The sequence below is a fragment of the Mesoplodon bidens genome (assembly GCF_964165515.1).
Source record: "Mesoplodon bidens genome assembly, chromosome: 10".
Lineage (NCBI taxonomy): Eukaryota > Metazoa > Chordata > Mammalia > Artiodactyla > Ziphiidae > Mesoplodon > Mesoplodon bidens.
In genome coordinates this window covers 12,069,890-12,092,164 of record NC_138172.1, presented here as the reverse complement: position 1 = coordinate 12,092,164, position 22,275 = coordinate 12,069,890, and the positions used below count along the sequence as shown (strand labels likewise).

The 22,275-nt window shown below is 43.6% G+C and overlaps 1 protein-coding gene across 3 annotated transcripts in view; it reads left to right on the top strand.

The window, feature by feature from the left end:
- Positions 1–22,275, top strand: part of ITPR1 (inositol 1,4,5-trisphosphate receptor type 1) — a 327,139-nt gene that overhangs the window by 4,507 nt on the left and 300,357 nt on the right. For all 3 annotated transcript variants that reach the window (XM_081245778.1, XM_081245777.1, XM_081245776.1), the window contains exon 3: positions 20,027–20,134. In XM_081245778.1, coding sequence (XP_081101904.1) covers positions 20,043–20,134 — 92 coding nt within the window. In that variant the 5' untranslated portion in view covers positions 20,027–20,042. The remainder of the gene's footprint in view (positions 1–20,026; positions 20,135–22,275) is intronic.

Here is a 22,275-nt window from a genome sequence, read left to right as displayed (position 1 = left end):
GGGACAGGTCACAACAGTGAGAGGCCCGCGTACCACAAAAAGAAAAAAAAAAAAAAAAAAAGATGGAAACCACCCAAATGCCCATTGACAGATGAACGGATTAAAAAAATGTGGTGTATCTGTACAGTGGAATATTATTTGGCCTTAAAAAGGAATGAAATTCTGATACATGCTATAACGTAGATGAACCTTGAAAACATTCTATTAAGTGAAATAAGCCAGATGCAAAAGAACAAATAGTGTATGGTTCCGCTTAGAAGAGGTTTCTAGAGCAATCAGGTTCATAGAGACGAGAGGCAGGATAGTGGTTGCCCTGGGCAGGGCTGCTGGGGAATGGGGCATGTGTTTACTGGGTACAGTTTCCTTTTGGGAAGATGACAAAGTTCTGGAAATGGATTGTCGTGATGGTTGCAGAATAATGTGAATGTACTTAATGCCTCTGAATCATACACTTAAAAATGGCTAAAATGGTAAATTTTGTGTTATATATGTATATTTTACCACAATAAAAAGAAAAAAATGATAACAGTAACAGAACAGAGTAAAGGGGGTCGGGAAGCAGGTCATGGGAAGGGTTTTTTTTTTTTTCTCTTTTGACTTCAATCAGGTTAGGTCTCTTTTTATTTTCAGTTTGTCTTTTGTTATTTATACCTGCAATTCGAAAACGCTGTGATGAGTTTCTCATCTCAGTTTATGGTTGTGGTAAGAGGGAAATCAGTTGTTAATTGGTCAGCTCAACTGTACTCATTTACCTATTATGTCCGCTTCTCTCTCTCTTTTTTTTAAAATTTTTGTTGATTTGCAATGTTGTGTTAGGGAAGGGCTGTTTAACACGGTGGCATTTCAGCAGAGATCTGAAGGAAGTGGCTGGGTGAGCCATGTAGGTGTCTGGGGGATGGATGTTCCAAAGGGCCAGAGCAGCCAGTGCAGAGGCCCTGAGCTGGGAGCAGGTGGGGCCTGTTAGAGGAAGGGCATGGAGGCCAGGGTGGCTGCAGCTGAGGGAGAGTGCTAGGCATTCAGGTGGGAGAGGGAATCGGGCAGATTGTGCGGGGGCCAGGTGTTTGCCGGTATGCAATGATTTGTTTTCCCGAGGATTTGTAAACTCGCCCAGAATTCTCAGTGGTTCTCGGCATCACTGAACCACCTTGTCCTTTCCAAAGAGGCTATGGTGAGGCTGGCAGGATCACATACCAGCTTGGAACTTGCTGGGGGATAAAACCCAGATTTCTGGACTGTCTGGTTAATCACCTGATTTACCTGGGATTGTAATTCACTTCAGGAGGAAAGGCATCTTTGATAAAAGAGGTGAACGTACAGTTAGCTTGGATAACAAAACAAATTCTAAGAACCTAATGATATTCCTGGGGGTTTATCTTCAACACAAACCTTTTGTGCCTTGTGGCTACCCTGCAGTCTGTCTAGTCTCATTTTAAGGAATTACACAAAGAGGACTCATGCTCTGCTATCTAATATCCTTGGGGGATATGAAGTTCCTTCTAAGTGATTCTCCCTGATGAGTGGAGTGGACCCCTCAATGTGTACAAACGTGTAACAAAAATACATTTTGTTACTTATTGTATAAGATGTACATATTCAGTTGTAAAACCTTAGGAAATATAGGCAACAAAACAAAAGCAGTCACTCCCAATCCTACCATCTAAGATTAGGGTTTCAAACTTTCCCTCTATGTATAGACATATAAAAATTACATGTATGTTTAAATTTTGTGAAAAGGGACTCATACCTCCTGTTTGATTCCTTGCCTTTTGCACTCTATATTGTGAACATCTTTTCTTCTTAATAAATAGACATCTGAGTCATTTATCCAAAGGGGGCTGTATGTTTGATGGGATTTCATTGGAATGAGGACATGTATGGAATCACTAGGGTAAAAAAAAAAGTATATCATTCAGGTTTCATCACTGTCATAGAGTCCAGGTTTTCTCATTCAGTTTGTAGTGTTTTTAAGAATCTAAAAAAGAGTGGCTATGTGTATATGTATAACTGATTCACTTTGCTGTACACCTGAAACACATTATAAATCAACTATACTCCAATACAAATCAAAAAGAAATAAGGAGAAAAGAATAAAAAAAGAAAACGAAATGGAAGGTAAAACACTATTCAAATGTCAGTTACCATATTACAGGGGTAAAGCCTAGTTATCATGTATTTAAATAAAAAATTTCTTATTTGTTCTTCAAAGTAACCTAATCCCCTGAGGGGTTAGGGCCAGGCAGTCTTTTGTTTGCACTTAACAGGAAAACTTTACTCTAGAAAATGGGAAATACATGAAGTAGTAGTGATCTTAGTATTATGGACCCCTCTTTACTCCTTACTCACCCTCCATGGTTATCAGTTCATGACCCATATTGTTTTATCCACATTCTCATATACTCTTCCCTCTCTTCTTAGATGGCATTGAAACAAATCTCAGATATACCAGTTCATCTATATTTTAGTATATATCTCTAGTATTGGGATTCTTTAAAACAAACAAACAAACATAATCACGATACTATTGTCCATCTCAAGGGGAAAAAAAACCAAATTTTAAAATTGCGTCTGTGTTCTCACTTCCTCAATTTAAATAAATTTATTATTTCAACATATATATGATAATAATAACAGGTATGCGTACTTCAACAGTTTGTTTGAATTAGGAACCAAATAAGGTCAATACATTGCAAATGGTCACTGTGTCTTTTAATCTATATATTTCCTTGACCCCTCTTTTCTTTCCATGCATTTTTTGGTTGTTATTAAAGAAACTGGGTGATATCTTTTCCTACAGTCTGGATTTTGCTGACTGCATCAGTGTGGTGTAGTTGAACATGTTCCTCTGTCCTCTATATTTATTATATTTATGTTTAATTTGATAGTTAGATGCAGAGCCTTGATCAGAGTCACGCTTTTTCCCCCCCAAGTCTACTGTGAGCTTCACTTACGGGAGTGTGTGATATGTCTGGATATGCCTTCTTGTGATGAGCATCCAGTGATGCTCATTGCCTCAATCCATTAGTTCAACTGGACTTGTAACACTCCTAATTCTGTTTTTTCTAGTTCATTTATTAGCTGGAATATTTTATGAAATGAAATTTCCTCCACTTAGTTTTTGGTTCCCTGGGGTAAAGTTCATATATACAAACAAAAGACAGGATCAATACTTCAGTCTCCCTCTGTGTTTTATCAGTTTTCAAAAATAACGCGTTGATTCCCTAGCATGATCCATGGCAATGGACCTCAAGTGGGGGACATTGGACGATACCTGGGGACATTTTTGGTTGTCACAACTGGGGAGAGGGTGCTACTGGCGTCCAATGGTTAGAGGCCAGGGGTGTTGCTAAATAGCCTTCAATACGTCTCACAGCCCTCCAACCCAGAATAATCCATTCCAAAGTATCGGCAGGGCCACTGTTGAGAAACCCTGTACCGAGATGACCAATGGGTATGGTTTTTTAGTATCATTATGAACTCATGGCTTTAGACATATTTTCTATGTTTCATTTTGTGTAGTCACAAATTGATGTTCAAATTGTCCATCTCTGCTCAGAGAGAGGCTACTCAAGTTGATTCAAAAGACACAACCCCAGTGGTCTTAGACTTCCTTCTTCTTATATGACAAGATGTTCCAGGCTCATCTTCTATATTTCTTGATGCAGACCTGAATTCAGTCTTTTCTCCAAGAAGCCCTAGTTCTTTTGAGTGGGAGATGGTACTTAGAGAGCTGAGCTCAGGGCCAGATAGGTACTCTTCTCACTCTCATCCTCTGGGTCAGAAAATAAATTAAAATGAAGGAAATGTAAAACCTGAACATTTTTCATGAAAGCTTTTCCAGAATGTAATCGATACATCCTTGCCTTTGAAAAAAAAATTCTGAACATACTCTTCTTACCTTTTTAAATTGGTCTCAGTTTTAGCTTTAGTATGCTGGGGTTAGGATGTAGGAGTTCTCCCCAGTCAAGCAGGAATGTTACTCTTGTTCTGTAGCCATGCTTTTCAAACTGTGTGGTAAGCCATTAAGAAGTTGTGAAATCAGTTTGGTGGACCTTGATAGATGATTTTTTTTTTTTTTTTTTTTGCGGTATGCGGGCCTCTCACTGTTGTGGTCTCTCCCGTTGCGGAGCACAGGCTCCGGACGCGCAGGCTCAGTGGCCATGGCTCACAGACCCAGCCGCTCCGCGGCATGTGGGATCCTCCCGGACCGGGGCACGAACCCGTGTCCCCTGCATTGTCAGGCGGACTCTCAACCACTGCACCACCAGGGAAGCCCAATAGATGATTTTTTGATAAAGTAGACCAGAATAGAAAACGTCACAGTATATCACATGGATACTTAAAGAACTATGTATGCTGCAATAACTTTTCTCAATCTCTCTCTCTCACGCTCGCTCGCTCTCTCTCTCTCTCACTCTCTCTCTCTCTCTCTCTCTCTCTCTCTCTCTCTCACACACACACACACACACACACACACACACACACACACACACAGAGTAAACGTTGGATTGTAAGTTCAGTGTATTTCTTACTGTGGGTCACAGCCCAAAATTTGAGAAACCTTGTTCTACATCTTTACTACTCCATTTGTGGTCACCAGACCACCATCATTGGCTTCAAACTGAGAGCTTGTTCGAAATGCACTCTCAGGTCCCACCCCAGATCCACTGAATCCGAAACTGCATTTTAGCAAGGTCCCCAGGGGATTCTTAACGCGTGTGAAAGTGTGAGAAGATCTGTGCTGGAGGGTGCTTGCCCCTGTCCTTTTTCAGAACTTATTTTTATAGTTTGTTTTTTCATGGCTAGCTGTCACCTATTAAAACTGACCTTTGTACTTTCCCCTAGCAGCCTTCTCAATGTTCAATTAAGAGGAAAGGTAGGTGAAATCACCAACTAAGGTGAGGGTATAGAAGTCTGGCAGGATTCTTCCAATCCAAGAACATGGTATATCTCTCCATCTGTTGGTATCATCTTTAATTTCTTTCAACAGTGTCTTATAGTTTTCTTCATACAGGTCTTTTGTCTCCCTAGGTAAGTTTATTCCTAGGTATTTTATTCTTTTTGTTGCAGTGGTAAATGGGAGTGTTTCCTTAATTTCTCTTTCAGATTTTTCATCATTAGTGAATTGGGAGGTTGGGATTGATATGTATACACTGATGTGTATAAAATGGATGATTACTAAGAACCTGCTGTATCAAAAAATAAATAAAATTAAAATTTAAAAAATAGTTATGAAGAACCTAGGGGCAGGGCAGGAATAAAGATGCAGACAGAGAGAATGGACTTGAGGACACGGGGAGGGGGAAGGGTAAGCTGGGATGAAGTGAGAGAGTGGCATGGACATATATACACTACCAAATGTAAAATAGATAGCTAGTGGGAAGCAGCTGCATAGCACAGGGAGATCAGCTCGGTGCTTTGTGACCACCTAGAGGGGATAGGGAGAGTGGGAGGGAGACGCAAGAGGGAGGAGATATGGGGATATATGTATATGTATAGCTGATTCACTTTGTTATAAAGCAGAAACTAACACCATTGTAAAGCAATTATTCTCCAATAAAGATGTTAAAAAAAAAAGTCTGGCAGGATTCTCTCTGATAAAAATGAGAGCTTTCATACTTACATTGAGGGATTTTTTTAAATTGGCTGTTTGGATAGAGGTAGAAAGAGACCAAAATCTACATGTAAAGCCTACTTAGGATTGTGAAGCCACAGACATACAGAAAACTGCATTTTAACCTGTTGTCAGACGCTTTGAGGAGCTTATGTTTTATAATGTTCTGTGACCCTTTGAGTCAGCAGAACTTCTGGACTGCTTGGTATAGCATTGCTCATCAGAAAAAGATGAACAGAAGAAAAAAATATCACTAGCCTCCAAATTCCTCAGTGTTCGTTTGCATTTCAGGAGCAGATTTCTCTGGGAAGTGATTTTGTTTTGCAAAAACATCTTGAAAAGCTCCCCATACGCCCTTCACATGCACATATTTCTGAACAGAAAAAGCTGACAAAAACACCTAGACTTGGGGACATTCATGTATTTCCCAGCCACGTGCGTGATCATGTTCTGTCTCTGTACCTTTGCACGTGTGCTTTCTGCCTGCCGACCGTGTCCTCATCCCCTCTGTATCCACCTTGCCAAGGGCTTCTCTTCCCAGCCAGGTCTTCTTCTTCTGGGAAACCTTTCCTGAACCTTAAAAGTCTTTGTCATCTGAACCACCGTGACACTTTATATCTATAGGCCTTTTTGATTTTTCCCCCATAGGAGCACCTGGCACATAGTAAGTGCTCACAGATACTTGTGAATGAGGTTATTTATCTACGTTTTATCTCCCATTGAAGTCTGTAAGCTACTTCTTCATCTAATTTTTTGTACCCCTGTCCCGATGACCTATTTCCTGAGTTGCCCTATTGCTTTGCCCATTTGCCGTGGAGAGTGAAGTGAGGACCAAGTAGAAAGGTCTTCAGCAGCCCCTCATGGTTGCTTTTGAGGTGTTTTCTCAGCACAGCTCTCTGGAGGGCATTCGGCTTGGAAAGTTGGTGATGGTTACTAAAAGGGAGTGGAGGTAGGAATGAGCTAGTGAATGAGCTGCTCTCAGGTTGAAAGGGTGTTGTCCTGCTGAGCCGCAGGATGGGGACTCCCGAGAACTGGGTGTTGCCTGCGTGTTCAGTCCAGACAAAACATGTAACATCTGTGCGACTGTTTCCTCTTCTGTAGAATAGGTATAAAAATACCTGCTTCGGGGCATTGCTGCCAAGTTGTAGAGAATAATAGATGCTAACAAAAGGTCTCAGAGATCAAAACAACCAAGGCTTTCCAGCAGGGTGATTTGGTGACCCAGGGGCCATTAGGCAGTGGCTAGAGATGTTTTTTGTTGTCGTTGTCATAGCTGAGGGGAAGAGGGTGCTAGTGGCACCTAGTGAGTTGAGGCCAGGGATGCTGCCAAACATCCTACAGTGCACAGGAAGGGTCCCCCACAGCAAAGAAGTGTTTGCCCCCCAGTGATAGTAGCCCTGAGGCTGAGAAAGCCTAGAGTTTTTCCCCGACTTAGTGAGACTTTTCTCTCTCTCTGAGGATATTAACCTAACATGCTTTTAAAATTTATTTATTTATTTATTTATTTATTTATTTATGGTTCAGGCTATTGGGGGACGGAGGGGAGTCTTCTTAGGTGGGGACTGACTTTAACTTTTTAACAAAACAAACACCCTCCCCATCCCTCCAAGCGTTGGTCTTGGTTTCTGGAGCCCTGTGGTCTGCAGGCTTTGGCCACTAATTGGTTTGTGTGACCTCCAAGAAATCACTCAGAGGATGTTTGTTTGTTTCCACCTATAAAATGAGGACTTTTGGCTAAATGATCTCTCCCCACCAAATGTCAAGTGCTCTGACTGCCAACTTTGATTGGCTTCTCTTACGTTGGCCTTTAGGAGTAGGCCAGGAGCATGTGTCATACTGACATCTTTTCTGAGAAATAACTGTAGATCATGTACCTGTTTCAAGAATAGCTTATTTAGCAGATGTGTTTGTGAAAAGGCAAGTAGGTTTATCTTTGTGTGTGTGTGTGTGTGTGAGATGTCTAAATGAGCAACATTTAAACTAGAGGATCGCTCCGAACTTCAGGTTTACGATGGTTATTTCTGAGATTGTAACAGAGGGCCCTGCTTAAAGCTGAAACTTCTGAATTGATGACTTTCTTTGCGACTGGCTGAAAACGAAAGCAGAATGCGATCTTCTGTGCTCCAGAGAGAAGTGCTTTGTGCAGTCAAATAAATTATCTCTTGACGGGGACACACTGCATTTCTGAGGACAACCTGATTAGACTCTAGCGGGACCAGAAGGCAAGGAGGGGGCTGCACAGAGACGTGGATGGCAGTGGGGGTGGGAGCATCTAGCCAGGTGTCAGACTGCAAAATGGGCTGCCGCTTGTCCTCATTTCACAACGAAGATGATATCGTCAAAGTATCTTTGCTCAAAGGAAGTTCCAGAATTAACCGTGAGAGTCCCCAGTAAGCAGAGACGGTTAGAAAGAGAACCTTTTCTCCTTCTGTTGGCAGAGTCAACCATGAAGAGGATGGTTTTCTCTCTCCCGTATTTACAGCCATGTTACCATATATGTGCCTGGGCTAGGGCGTCTTACTGAGGCTTGTGCTTCTCTGGAGGGAGTGTCCTTGGCCTCCAGGCAGGAGATTGATCACATGCTGGCTGCTCTTCCTTTTTCTGGGCATACTCTTGTCTTCCCTCTAAAAGGCCTCGTGGTTTGCCTGGCTTTGCCCACCGGGGGCTGCTTCACCTAAAAGTGAAGTGGTGCCATTTTGTGTTGGTGGTGGCTGTGGTCCCCCCGTGTTTCTGAGCGCCTGTGGTCTCTTGGATCTCCAGGCGCTTGTAAGTCTCTGTGCACAAGCCCTCTTCTTTGCAGCCTAACTTTAAAGGGTGCTTTATGATTTCATTCTTTTTAAACAGTCATTTTTAAAGCCAGCAGCAATAAAACCAGCACTGAAAGACTTTGGCAAAAGCCCTTTGTTTTTTAGGGGCTGGAGGTGATGTGGATATGCCAAGAAAGAGCAGGAAAAGCTGATGGATTTCCATTGGCTACGTTTTTCAGCAGAAGAATGACTTTCCAAGCGTACGGTGCTTTCAGGCCAAGTAGCAAAACTTGGGGTTCCATAGTCATCCATTCTTCACTTGGCAGTGCTTGGGTGGTTTGGGTCTTACTTGGGGAGAACATTCTGTAGGAGTTGGTGTTGGCATGTTCAGGTAAACGCATGTCATGATGTGTCCCTTGTCTACATTCATTTGGACTTGCTGGTTGATAGACTGATCTTCAACTGATCATAAGCCCATAAGCCCTCAATACGAGTAGCTTATGAGAGTAGAGAAGAGAGCAGATCAGAAGGTAGAATAACAGCACACAGGGATGTTTCCTGTGTCTTGCCTCCTGTGTGCTAAGTCTGTTATTTCCTTTCTTTGTGTTTAATCCTCAAAACAACTTTATGAGGTAAACCCTCAGGATCCCCATTCTGCAGATGAGTAATTTGAGGCCCAGAAAGAGTAAGTGACTTGGTCAAGGTTCTGAACTTCCCATCACAGTTATAATAAAAGCCATGCATTTTACCCTTGGGAAGTCCCACTGGTACAGGCTTCTCTTTTCTCTGACCTTGCCCAGTACTTTCCTCCTTTCCCCATTAATTCTCCCGACTTTGTGCTGGTTTTCTGTTTCTTGAACTTGCCAAGCCCTTTTCTGCTGTAGGGCCTTTGTACTAGCTGTTTGCTCTGCCTAAAATGCTCTTCCGCCTGATTTTTTTTTGCATGACTGCCTCTGTCTTGACTTTCAGGTCTTATTTACATGTCTCAACTTCTTCCCTGACCAGCCGTAACTGATATGATTGGGTGACAGTTTTAATTCTCTGCATAGTACTTAATCATTGTCTGACTTGATTGTTTTATCTTTTTTGTTTGTCTGTTTACTGTCTTCACTAGAATATGTGTATCGTGAGAGCAGGGACCATGACTGTCTTATTTGACCTACATCCTCGGCACCTGGAGTAGGGGTAATATATAGTAGGTACGCAATGTGTCAAATAAAAAGGATTTAAGTTTCGAATCAAGGGGTCCTCTCTAAAGCCCTGGCTATTAAGTTGTATGGTTTGCATTTTAATCCTATTCTATTCAGTTTTTTATATTTATATGATATGAGTCCTAACTGCACAACCAGCCAGTGCCAGAGCAAATCTTAAAGAAAATTTGTAGCAGCATTTTTTTCAAACTGTTGGGCCTCAAGAGCTCTTTACATGCTTAAAAATTACTGAGGACCTCAAAGAACTTCTGTTGACATGAGTTATACCAATCTGTATTTATAATATTCAAAATGAACCCTGAGAAAATTAACACAGAAAATATAAGAAATAGACCTATTGCATATTAACACAGTAACATATATTTTTAATGGGCAATAACTGTGTTTTCCAAAACAAAAAAAATTCAGTGAGAAGAGTGGCATTGTTTTACTTTTTTTTTTTTTGCTGTACGTGGGCCTCTCACTGTTGTGGCCTCTCCCGTTGCGGAGCACAGGCTCCGGACGTGCAGGCTCAACGGCCATGGCTCACGGGCCCAACCGCTCCGCGGCATGTGGGATCTTCCCAGACTGGGGTACGAACCCGTATCCCCTGCATCGGCAGGCGGACTCTCAACCACTGCGCCACCAGGGAAGACCCTTGTTTTACATTTTTGAAAATTGCTTTTAGATCTGGCTTAATAGAAGATAACTGGACTCACATACCTGCCTCTGCCTTGAGTCTCTTGTGACATCACATGTCTTGCAGCCTCTGGAAAATTCCACTGTACACGTATGGCAGACTGAGTGAAAAGGCAGATGACACCTTGGTGTTCTTATGAAAATAGTTTTGACTTTGAAGATTCTCCAGAAGGGTCTTGGGAGCTCTCAGGGGTCCCAGGGGTACCATTAAGAGCCACTGGCTTATAGGATAGGTAGGTAATTTGGAAGCTTGGATGGTGGCATGGAACATTTGGGAGAGGAAGCTTTCTGTTCGGAAATATATGCATGGGAATGCGTTTAAGCTGTTATTGCAGAACAAAATTGCTTCCCAGCTAAAGCTCCTCCTGCACCGCAAAGGAACACTGAGAACTTGGAAGCCAGTGGTACTTGTGTTCATCTTTTTCAGATGAGCAAGATTACACCAACCAGTCCAGAAGTTCTGCAGTGGGAGGGGTCATTAAAAAATGGTAAAGCGCAGGTTCCTCTCCTCTCCATGTCTGAAAACAGTCACTTCAAATGCAACTTCCTTAATGGCTGTTACTCTATAACCCCTTACTTGGTGGTTCTTGCAGCTGTTGGCCTCGGATGAAGTTGTGTCCTGTGATAGAAATTAGATTGTCTCGAAGCATTATTTTCCTCGGGTTCTGTCACAACTGGTGTTAAAAGCATCAACGTGGAAGCTATTAGAAGTAGATGAGGGAAATTCCTGGTGGTCCAGTGGTTAGGGCTCTGCACTTCCACTGCAGGGGGCATGGGTTCGATCCCTGGTTGGGGAACTAGGATCCCACATGCCTCGCGGCGTGGCCAAAAAGAAAAACAGATGAGGTATTCCATGTTAGTCAGTTTAACTGTTTAAGAAGGGTAAATGAGTGCAAATCCAGGTCTCTGGGGAGTATTTTGCATGTGTCTTGGGTGATGTATACGAGTGTCAAAGTTAAGGTAAGTGGGCGGGAAAACACATGGGGCAGTTGGTCATCAGGAAGTGGGTGATGCACCAGGGACAGGCATGACGGGGGTCTTCAGTGCCTGACACCAGGGCTTGGAAGGGCCGAATTTAAGGGCAGTGACAGTGGGTTTCTTTTTGTCCCCTGGTTACTGAAAGTCAGACTGTTCAGCCCTAAGGACCAGGTGGCTTCATCTTAATGAAATACAAGAGGCTTGCTTCTACATGTTAATAAAAATGTGTGAGTCTGTGGTTTTGGGGTCTATTCACTGCCATAAAGTAATGATTCTGATTTCCTCCCTTGTTTGTCCACCCTTGAGGATTAAGTGATACCTTAGTTAACTTCTTGGTTAATGAAAGTGTTCTAACTTGGTCTCATTTCAGGAGTTGCTAACTTTTAAATTCTGAATTGTGTGTAGGCGAAAGTTGAGTTTTTTTTTTAGAAAAACGAATATAATGCAATTAGTTAAGTGTGTGCAGGAGAAATAGATGGGAAAAATGACAATCAGTGAGGTTCTGCCACAAAGCTTTTAGCAAAAAAAAAAAAAATTTGGATTTCTTTCCTATCTTGAGCTGTTTAAAATGAAATGAACGTAATTCTTTTTCGATGAGGCTGTGCTTTAGCCTGTCTTAACACCCATGTGGAAGAGGTTCTAAATATTGAATTATCATTCCTTTGAAGAGGTTTCCACCCTCCACCCCCGCCTTCCAGCAGGGGCCTGGTTTGATGTTAGAAGAAGGGAAAGTGGAGATGAAGTCTGGCTTTCTTGGGTATTTTGAATCTGGGGGCTGAGAAGCAGTACCTTGGATGACTTGTCCTACTGTCGGCCACTTAACGGGTCTGCAGAGGACTGAAACATTTCTGGGACCTTTGTTTATTTGAGTGTGTTTCCAGCAGTGCTGACAAAGTAAGAAGGATCTATCCAATGGAAGAATCACAGGTTATGGACAGAAGTGAGTGAAGACTTTGAAGGAAGAAAAGGGAACGTCTTCATTTCAGTCTCACTTGAAAATAAAAAAGTGAGCCCTTAGTAAAGGGCCAGGTATTGGGCTGAGCACTTTGTGTGGATTATCTGGTTTTCCCCTCATGATGACCCTGTGAGATAGGAAGGGTGTTCACCCCACCTTTTTTTTTTTTTTTTTTTTTTTGCTGTACGCGTGCCTCTCACTGCTGTGGCCTCTCCCGTTGCGGAGCACAGGCTCCGGACGCGCAGGCTCAGTGGCCATGGCTCACGGGCCGAGCCTCTCTGCGGCATGTGGGATCTTCCCGGACTGGGGCATGAACCCGTGTCCCCTGAATCGGCAGGTGGACTCTCAACCACTGCGCCACCAGGGAAGCCCCCACCCCACCTTCTTTTTATACGCACGAGGGAGTTGAAATTCAGAAGTTATGTAAATTGCTTAAGAACACACAGCAGGGCTTCCCTGGTGGCGCAGTGGTTGAGAATCTGCCTGTTAATGCAGGGGACACGGGTTTGAGCGCTGGTCTGGGAGGATTCCACATGCCGCAGCGCAGCTAGGCCCGTGAGCCACAACTACTGAGCCTGCACGTCTGGAGCCTGTGCTCCGCAACAAGAGAGGCCGTGATAGTGAGAGGCCCGCACACCGTGATGAAGAGTGGCCCCCGCTTGCCACAACTAGAGAAAGCCCTCGCACAGAAACGAAGACCCAACATAGCAAAAATAAATAAATAAATAATAAACTCCTACCCCCAACATCTTCTTAAAAAAAAAAAAGAACACACAGCAGGTAACTGATGACACTGGGATTTGAATCCAGGTGTTCTGAGTCAATGCTTCTAGCCTTTCTGGACATACTAAGGGATGGTCAGTGGGAGAAGGGTACTTCTTTTCAGGGATGGAAGTTAGATATTTTGTTTCTGGCTCTCCAGATTTCTCATAGAAATCTGTTGAAAAGGGCCAGCAGGCCTCTATTCTCCATTCTTGATCCAACAGTATAAACTTGGCTTTAATTAGTTTTAGGAAAACAATCCCCTAAAAAACAGTGTAATTTCTTTTAGGCAGCCGACAAGTTGATACTGTAGTACGTTGAACCCAAGTTCGACTGCTTGCCGTGTCCCAGGCACTGTACTAGGGACTGGGAGGCAATGGGGAAGAATAATTCTGCTGTTCTTACTCTCATGGACTCACAGTCTAATGGTGAAGACAGGTAAACAAGCAACCAAGTGAACAGGTGAGTTTAGGACAGTGGTAGTGGGCCCAGATGGGGTAATTGGGGTGCTATATAGAGAAGCATATTGCCAACATATAACCCAGATTTGGGGAGTCCGAGAGGGCCTCCCAGAGGCAGTGACATCAAACTGGGACTGTAAAGGTGACTGGGAGTTAGCCACGGGGGGGTGGTGGGGAGGGGAAGGGAGGGGAGGAGTGTCAGGCAGCGGGAACAGCATATGCCAAGGCCTGGGGAACAGGGAGCCGTACAGCATGTTGGGGAATCTGGAAGAGTTCATCATGGCTGGAGTGTAAAAGCAGTGGGGAGAGTACAGAGAGGCGAGGAAGGAGAGGTAGACAGGGACCAGATTATGGAGAGCCCTGAAGAGATTTGGGAAGGTTTTAAGTAGGGGAATGACATGGTCTGGTTTATGCTTCTAGAAGGTCATACTGGCTGTGCATGTAGAATAGATGCAGGGAGAAAGACAGATTCATAGAGATGAATAGGAAAGGTTTATGGAGCCCACTTGAGAAATGGTAATGGCTGCGATTGGGTGGGGGAAGAGGAGTTTAAAAGAATTGGGGGAGTCAAGAAATATATTCAAGCTTAAAATCAGTAAGATTTGATGCCCATTAAACTTCTTCATTCATATATTTGACATATTTACTAAGCACCTACCATGTAGTAGGCACGGGTGATGGGAATGCAGTGGGAATGCAAAACAGATCCCAAACAGATCTGGGCTTTAAGTAGGGCAGGGGATGAGATAGGGATGAATGTGTTCTAGGCCCAAGGGAACAGCATGGACAAAGGCCCTGTGACAGGGATGAGGAGAGAGGGAAGACGGGAGATGCCACCAGACTCTGTGGAGGTAGATGATGTGAGTGTGGAGGAGGAGAAGAGGGTTGGGCAGACAGGTGAGTTCTTTTTGGTACATTGAGATGCTGTGGGCATTTAGGAGCTGAATCCCAGTAGCTCTTGTCCATGAGACAGATTTGGGAATCCTCATCCTAGAGAAACCCCTGGAGCCAGCGGAGTGCACAAGATGACCAGGGAGGTATAGAAAAGGCAAAGAGCAACACAGATTCTGTGACCACAGATTTGGAAGACCACCACCTCTGGTTTCTCTTCTCCAAGGAGATCTCTGCATTGGTGCATTTTTTTTTCAGACTTTACAGTATTCTTTATATTTGTGGAAAGCTTGGTATGTCTGCTTTTCTGTGAACTCACATTGATTTTGTTTAATTGAAATATGATTCACATGCAAAAAATGATAACCCTTTTAAAGTATACAATTCAATAGGACTTCCCTGGCAGTCCAGTGGTTAAGACTCTGTGCTTCCACTGCAGGGGGCACGGGTTTGATCCCTGGTCTGGGAACTAAGATCCCACATGCCATGTGGCACGGCCAAAAAAAAAGTATACAATTCAATGCTTTTGAGTATTGAATCGGCGCATTTTTATTCCCACCTTGCTTACAAATAGAATCCGACATCCCTTTTCTTTACAGTTTGCTCAGGGAGCAGTTTCAGAGGACAGTGAATTGAAGCTGGGCCAGCGGGTGATGTGAGGCTCAGCAAAGCCACCACAGCTCCATTTGCCCGAGGACGTCACAGACGCAGTAGTAGTAATCCTTTCTCCACCCTGGTCGAGCCTCCCTGGGGAATCCTGTTTTAGAAGGTGCATCAGCTGGTTAGAGCAGTGGTAGGAGGTGGAGGTGGTCTAGAAATGGCTTCTGTAGATTTTATGATTTACTTCCTGCCGAGTACTTTGGTGGGTGCTTTATAAACACAATCGTATTGAGCCCCTGACCACCTGCTGAGGGAGGTACTCTTACTCTCCCCCTTTTATAGGTGGGAAAAGCGAGGCTTAGGGAAGTTACGGATCTGGCCTGAAGCCGTGCAGTGATGAGGTGGCAGAGCTGGGGTTGGAACCCTGGCTCTTGAGGCCAGGTGCTGTCAGGAACAGGGGAGGATGCTGATGCTTTGCAATCAGAAGCCATGTCTTTAGGAGAAATCAGATAGAGAGCATTCACATATTCAGAGGTCTTTGAGCATCGGAAGACAGATCAGTAGCAAAAATTCTGGGAGGCGTTTGTCCTTGTGTCGGCGGGGGGACAAGGGCAGGAGTGTCTTCTGACTAGGCTGTTTGAACCTAGGGTAGACCTCATTGCCAGGTGTTCAAGCAGAAGCGAAGACTATACCTAGGCGAGATGGGGGGGTGGGGTGGGACGGGGGAGTTCTATTATTGGGCAAGAGATGGAATTACAGGCTTTGCAGGGTTGCTTCCGCCATTTATTCTATGATTCTGTATATTTGGAAAGGCCAGAATGCTCTGTGGTTGGGAGTTGAGTATAATTCTGCATTGTTCAGCTTTTTCTCAAGGGGTGAATTAGGGAGGATAATTATCTTCCCTAAAGTGAAATGTATCATCATGGGTCATACAGGAGTTCATTTGTTATGATACCCAGCTGACTTTTTATGCAGGGGATCCTTTCCTTTGCGGAGTTTAAATTTTTAAAAAATTTACTAATTTTCCAGTTTTATTGAGATACTTGACATATAATATTGTATAAGTTTAAGGTGTACAACATAATGATTTGATATATGTATATATTGTGAAATGATTACCACAATAAGTTTAGTTAATATCTATCTCCATACATAGTTAAAAATTTTTTTCCTTGTGATAAGAACTTTTAAGATCTATTCTCTTAGCAACTTTCAAATATACAATACACTATTGGTAACTATAGTTGTCATGTTGTACATTATATGCCCAGAACTTATTTATCTTATAATGAACAGAGAAAGTTTGATATAAAGAATTCTTTTTATTTTTTAAATTGAGGTATAGTAAATTTATAGTATTATATAAATTTCAGTTATACAATATAGTGATTCATAATTTTGAAGCCCAAGAATCATCCAGAATTCTACCTCACCTCATTAAAAAAGTAATGAAAAATAGCTAGCATAGAGCAGTGAAAGTCCGCCAGCCCCTGTACTGGACACTTTTCATGTACCATTTCATCTATTCCTCAACTCCTTGAAGTATGTATTATCCCCATTTTACAGATGGGGAAAGGAAAGCAGAGAGCTTTAAGTGGCCTGGATGACAGTGGTGGACTAAAAATAATAGTTAGTGGACCAAGAGACAGTTGGAGCTCTGGAGCTAACCACCTAGACTTGTTCTCATAGATGTCTGGTGACCAATTCAGAGTTTGTTAGCAAAGAGCCCTAGGTGTCCATATAGTATTTGATGTACCAGGGTCATGCAGCTCAAGTGCAGGTTGGCCCTGGCTCTGTTTTTCCCTTAGGTGATCCCCAGCCACTGTGTGAGTGACACAGGAGCCCTGGGTACAGCTGTGAGAAGTTTGCAGGCACAAGTGGTCCAGGATCAGATAAAGAGGCAGGCTCTCCCACCCTGCTTCTGAACAACAGGAAGTCTTCCATAAGATTGCTCCCAGGCCCATGGCACCAGCTGACTTTCCACCTCCTCCCCTCCAGGCCCCAGAGGCCTGTTCTGTTGACTATCGTGGCCTTTGTTTTTACTTCAAGGACATCACTGATGATAGCACCAGAACCTCTCCTCCCCGTCCTCCCCTCCTCCCCTCCTCCCCTCCCCCTCCTCCCCTCCTCCCCCGTCCTCCCCTCCTCCCCTCCCCCTCCTCCCCTCCTCCCCTCCCCCCTCCTCCCCCTCCCCCTCCCCCCTCCTCCCCTCTTCCCCCTCCTCCCCCTCCTCCTCCCTTTCCTCCCCCTCTCCTCCTCCCCTTCCCTCCCCCCTCCTCCTCCCCCTCCCTCGCCCTTCTCCTCTTCCTCCAGTTGACTGAATGGTAGGTGACGGGAAATCTCCAAAGATTTCCAGCCAGACGAGGGAGGCTCTGCCTGGTCCTTTGTGAGGGAACTTATTGTTTGAGACCCTGGGGGAGAATCTGTCCCTCCTCCTGCCTCCCCCCCCCCCCGCCTTTTTTAAATTGGGACCCCTGGCAGATTGCTCAGTAGAGGATCATTAACTGTGGTGGATGTACTGGCCTGCGTTTTCTGGGGGAAATGTAAAGTATGCCTAAAGTTTATTTGTTCAACCATCTACTTAATAAGCATGTTGATGAGGAAGAAGATACTTAAATTTTTTCCATATCAAAATATTATGTGGTGACGGTAGAAAAATTAGGAAATACCAAAGTAGAAAAATTAGCAAATAGAATTGTGCATATAAAAGAAAATCAGTTCTCCATAGTCTTGTCACCCAAAGAATAAGAATGGTTAACATTTTAATCTGTGTTCCAGGTATCACCATTCAACAGTTCTGTTTATCAGTCATGTAGACCAGGGTTATAACCCGGGCCTTCCTGCTTGTTAATTATATGTGGCTTGGCCATCTTAACCTCTTTGTAGCTTAGTTTCCCAACAGCAAAATGGGAATAATGGTAGCGCCTGCCTCATGCTGTGGTCCTGAGGATTTGAGAACATTTGTAAAGCTCTCAGCACAATGGTGGGCATGATAATGCTTGCCAAATGCTAGCCATTATTATTGGAAACGGTCTTAATGCAGAACCTTGCTGCACGAGCGTGGTCCAGACATCTACTGCAATTATCAACTGCAGGCAACGTTGAGTATGTCATGCTTTGTCATTCCAGAACACTGAATTGTGTCCACTTCTTCCCATTAAGGGCCTGAAACTTTTAGTAAGGTGACCAGGTGGTGCTGAAAGTTCAGTGAATAACAGTCATACTCCTATTTCCTGGCCTGGTCTCCACTGGGGCCAAATACTCATTCAAAGGCCAAGCCCGAAAGGAGAGTCAGTCACAGTAGACAAGGCCCCTTGCCCTCTTGCCTGAGCACGTACCTGCTCTCCTGCATTCAGCAGCTTCCCAGTGTCCTTCTGGGAGGTCGAAGTGTGCAGACACAAATTTGGTCTGACTCAAAATTCAAACAGAACTTGCTTCCTAGTAATCAGTTCCAGAAGTACACAGACTTCCTGACCCTTTATGATAAAACTTTTATATATAAGCACATAAGGGAAATATTAATGCCCCTTAGTGGTTTTCATTTGTGCAGCTTTTGGGGATGTTGTTTAACACATTGGTTTGCCTTTAGGTATAAAATATCCAGTTAGGAAGAAATGACAGGATGATAGACTCGATTCTGGAGAGTGGGACTTGGCAAACTGTCCCTCTGCATGTTGTCTGTCTTTCCCCAAGGTCCAGAGATGCTGGCTCTTCTGTTTGAGAGTCTGTGTTCTCAGCTGCTGGCTCTCTCTATACATAAGTTCAAGGCAGTGCTCTTTATCTCTCTTGTAACATCTTGGTTGTTGGGGGGATAAATTAGTTTTTCCTTGCTGTTTCTCACAAGCAGTGAACTGAGGTTCTTTAATGGTTTGTTTTTTTTACCTGACGCTCCTGCTATGGTAGGAGAAATGCTTCCTGAGGTTTCCTGCTCATCATTGCTGCATGCTAATTCTGAAAAGAAAACTTGGCACCCAGAAAGCAATTTCAGAAGAGTATGTTTTTCCACGCCCTTACAACTTGTGGCTTTGCGGGAGGAATGCTTTCTGGCAAGGAATCTTGAGTAAAGAGATGGGCAAAGATGTTTAAGGGGGTCTGGGTTTGGAGGGGAGGTCTGGGGAAGACCTAGGTGACCCTGAACGTCTACACACCAGGTGCCTGAGGAAATGATGGGGGGTTACTGCAGTCCACACCAGCACACACTCTTCCCACAAAACTGAGATTGTTTCTTAAATGTCAATTTAGTTTTTTACAATTGGCTCCCACTCCTCAATATTTATGGCCCTGATGAAAGCTGTTTCTATGAGTCATGTCAATATTTTCGTTGATATTTGTGTGTGTGTGTGTGTGTCTGTCTGTCTGTCTGTCTACTAGGCTGTGTAGAGATTTCCTGAATTTAAGAGCATTTTCTAGGACTGCCCCTAAGTAGCTGTGTGCGTTCCTGACCAAGGTTCTTAAACGACCTCAACCTTACTCTTCTTAATTGCATTGGGAAGGGTTTGGACCAGGTGCTAAGATTCTTTCTCCCTCTGCAAGTGTTTCTTGGTGAAGTATGAGAAAGACCCTGGAATAGCATTTGGGTGAAGTGTGTAGGTTGTTGAATTCTTAAAAGGCTGCCAGAGCTTTGTGGTATTTATTACTAGGTTTCCTCTTATTAATTTCATTTTGTTGCTTTGGCACCTCAGCCCAGGCACTGCCGGACCCAAGTTTTATACCAGGTGTTTCCTTCTGACTGAATGTTCCCTGAGGCAGATTGAATATGTTAATGTTTCATAAGTCAGACTTTCCAGCTCCTCATCACTGCAAAGTTCTTGGCTGACTTCCCTGCTGTCTTCATATTCACCATTTATTATCGAGGGTCTTCAACTTGGAGAATTGGATTCAGGCATGGTTTTGTTAGAAACAAGCATTACTGTGGTTGGAATATCCTGAAATGAAAGAATATGTGGGAAAAATGTGGTTGCAGATGTCCTGCTTGGCTCAGTGAATTGCCTGCCTGTCACACTCCCATTTAAATTTGACTTTTAAGTAGGATGCTTTGGAAAATTGAGTGAAGCCAATTTCCAGTGACTCCCCCCCACCCCACCCGAGCAATTCTTTCCTTCTAATAATGTTGCATATTTTACTTTGTCTAGGATTCTCAAGAAAGCCATGTCTGACAAGATGTCTAGTTTCCTTCATATCGGAGACATTTGTTCTCTGTACGCCGAGGGATCGACAAATGGATTTATTAGCACCTTGGGGTAAGAGCGCCTGGTTTCTTGTGTGGCAGGATTTGTTTAAGGCATCATAACATCAGCTTAAAATTGTGATTTTTCTAGGACAAGAATGTTTCCATTTTACTGGCTTTTCCAGCAGTGGTTGGAATCATGAATATCAAATCTCACGTTAACCAAGTTTAACATCTTACACAAAAATACTGTTTTCCTGTCAGTTATGCAAGAGGGAAATCTCATTAGTTAGGACTCTGTTAATTCAGCATTTATTATAATTTCCTCTTTTTTCATATGTCAGGGGGAAAGTGTTAAGTATATGGGATGAATTTTAAGATTAATATTTACAGACCCCAAGGAAGTGCTTTAGCTTCGTAAAAGCTCTTATTTTTAAATGGTGACTTATTTGTTGTCAGAGCAAAGACCAGAACTTCTCAGATGCTTATCTCTCTTATTGGGAGCAGAACTTTTCCTACTTCAAGTTGCTGTGTGCATCTGAAAGTTACAAATTGCACAAAGTTCTTTAAATCAGATCTTTGGTCTTTTGTGCTTTCTTCAGTTTTTTTTTCCCCCCAACTCTTTTTTTTTTTTTTTTTTTGCGGTACGCGGGCCTCTCACTGTTGTGGCCTCTCCCATTGCGGAGCACAGGCTCCGGACGCGCAGGCTCAGCGGCCATGGCTCACGGGCCCAGCCGCTCCACGGCATGTGGGATCTTCCCGGACCGGGGCACGAACCCGTGTCCCCTGCATCAGCAGGCGGACTCTCAACCAATGCGCCACCAGGGAAGCCCTCCCCTAACTCTTAAGGGTATACATACATTCCCTAATGTACTCATTTGATTGTCTTCTCCCTTCTTTCCCTACTCCTATTGTCTAGAAGAGGAAATGAGATGTGAAGTAGCCCCAAAGGCAGACACAAGCAGAATGGGGAGTGAAGATGGTTAACTGCAGAAGCGTCACAAATGGTCTATAATGTCTTTGCTGGGAAGGAGTAGTTGGTGGCATTGTTGTATTTGGCAAGAGCTGATCTCAAATAGATGGGGCGAAGGCAGGCAACGGCTTCCCCAGGAACCTCATTCTTACAGCAGCCAGAACCTTCATTTTAATCATACTTCTTAAAGTATGCTTGTTCTCTGGTATTTGTGCAAAGTGAGTACTCTCAGGCTCTCACTCAGTTACTCCAGCCTCAAAGAGCAAGTTATTTCACGTAAAGAATTCTGTAGCTCAACTGGACCTCTCTGAATAAAGATTTTATTTTCAAAAGTCATCCGATAAAAACAAGTCATCCACGAGTGCCTGATCACCAAATCAAGTGCTTTTTTTTTTTTTTCTCAGTGCATACCTTTTTTTTAACTTCTCTAAAGACCCACCCTTCACATTTTACCTGCTGTGGCCTTTGGCAAAGAGTCCTGCTGCTTTGCCTCTCTGTTGTCCCTTTTTTCTTCTTGGCTGATTCCTTGCTTTTCCCATCCGTGGTTGAATCTTGAGTCCTCTTCTTATTTTTCAGCCAAAACAACACCAATAATAAGTAGGCATGGTCCTTACACGAATCCTACGGGTGTTTACAGCTCTGTGCTGCGTACTGTACATACACCATCCCTTTAATCCCCAAACAGCTTTTTACAGTGAGCACTATCGTTATTGCTATTTATGGGGGCAAAACCTCTGAGCATCAGAGAGGTGAAGTCACCTGCCCCGGGGTTTCACAGTTGCGAAGACTCGGGACTCTAAGACCAGCACTCCTAACGGTTGCCCTTGACAGGGCAGACTTTTCCTTCCTGGCTTTGCTGACCACCCCTCTCTGGCTGAATTTGCTCACCACCCTCCTAACTGTCTGCCCAGAGCTCTTACCTGGATGCCTTGTAAAACCTCAACCCCACTATATGCCCCATCCCTCCTCTTTGGCCCCAGTTTCTTTTAACGGTGCCACTGCCCTTCCAGTCACCCGGGCATGCTTCCTGTCACTTGCTCAGTCTACTGTGCCAGCCCCTAAAATGTCAGTACCTCCTTTTCTTCCAGAGCATCTGTTCTTAGATTTCGTATGAAGTACAGAGCTTTCTACGAGTTTTCCTCAAGTATTATGAACAAATTAATGATAAGGTCTCCCCCTTTAACATGAGGATGGCTCTTTTATGAATTTGGGGGCCTAGTCCTTGCTTTCGATGAATATTT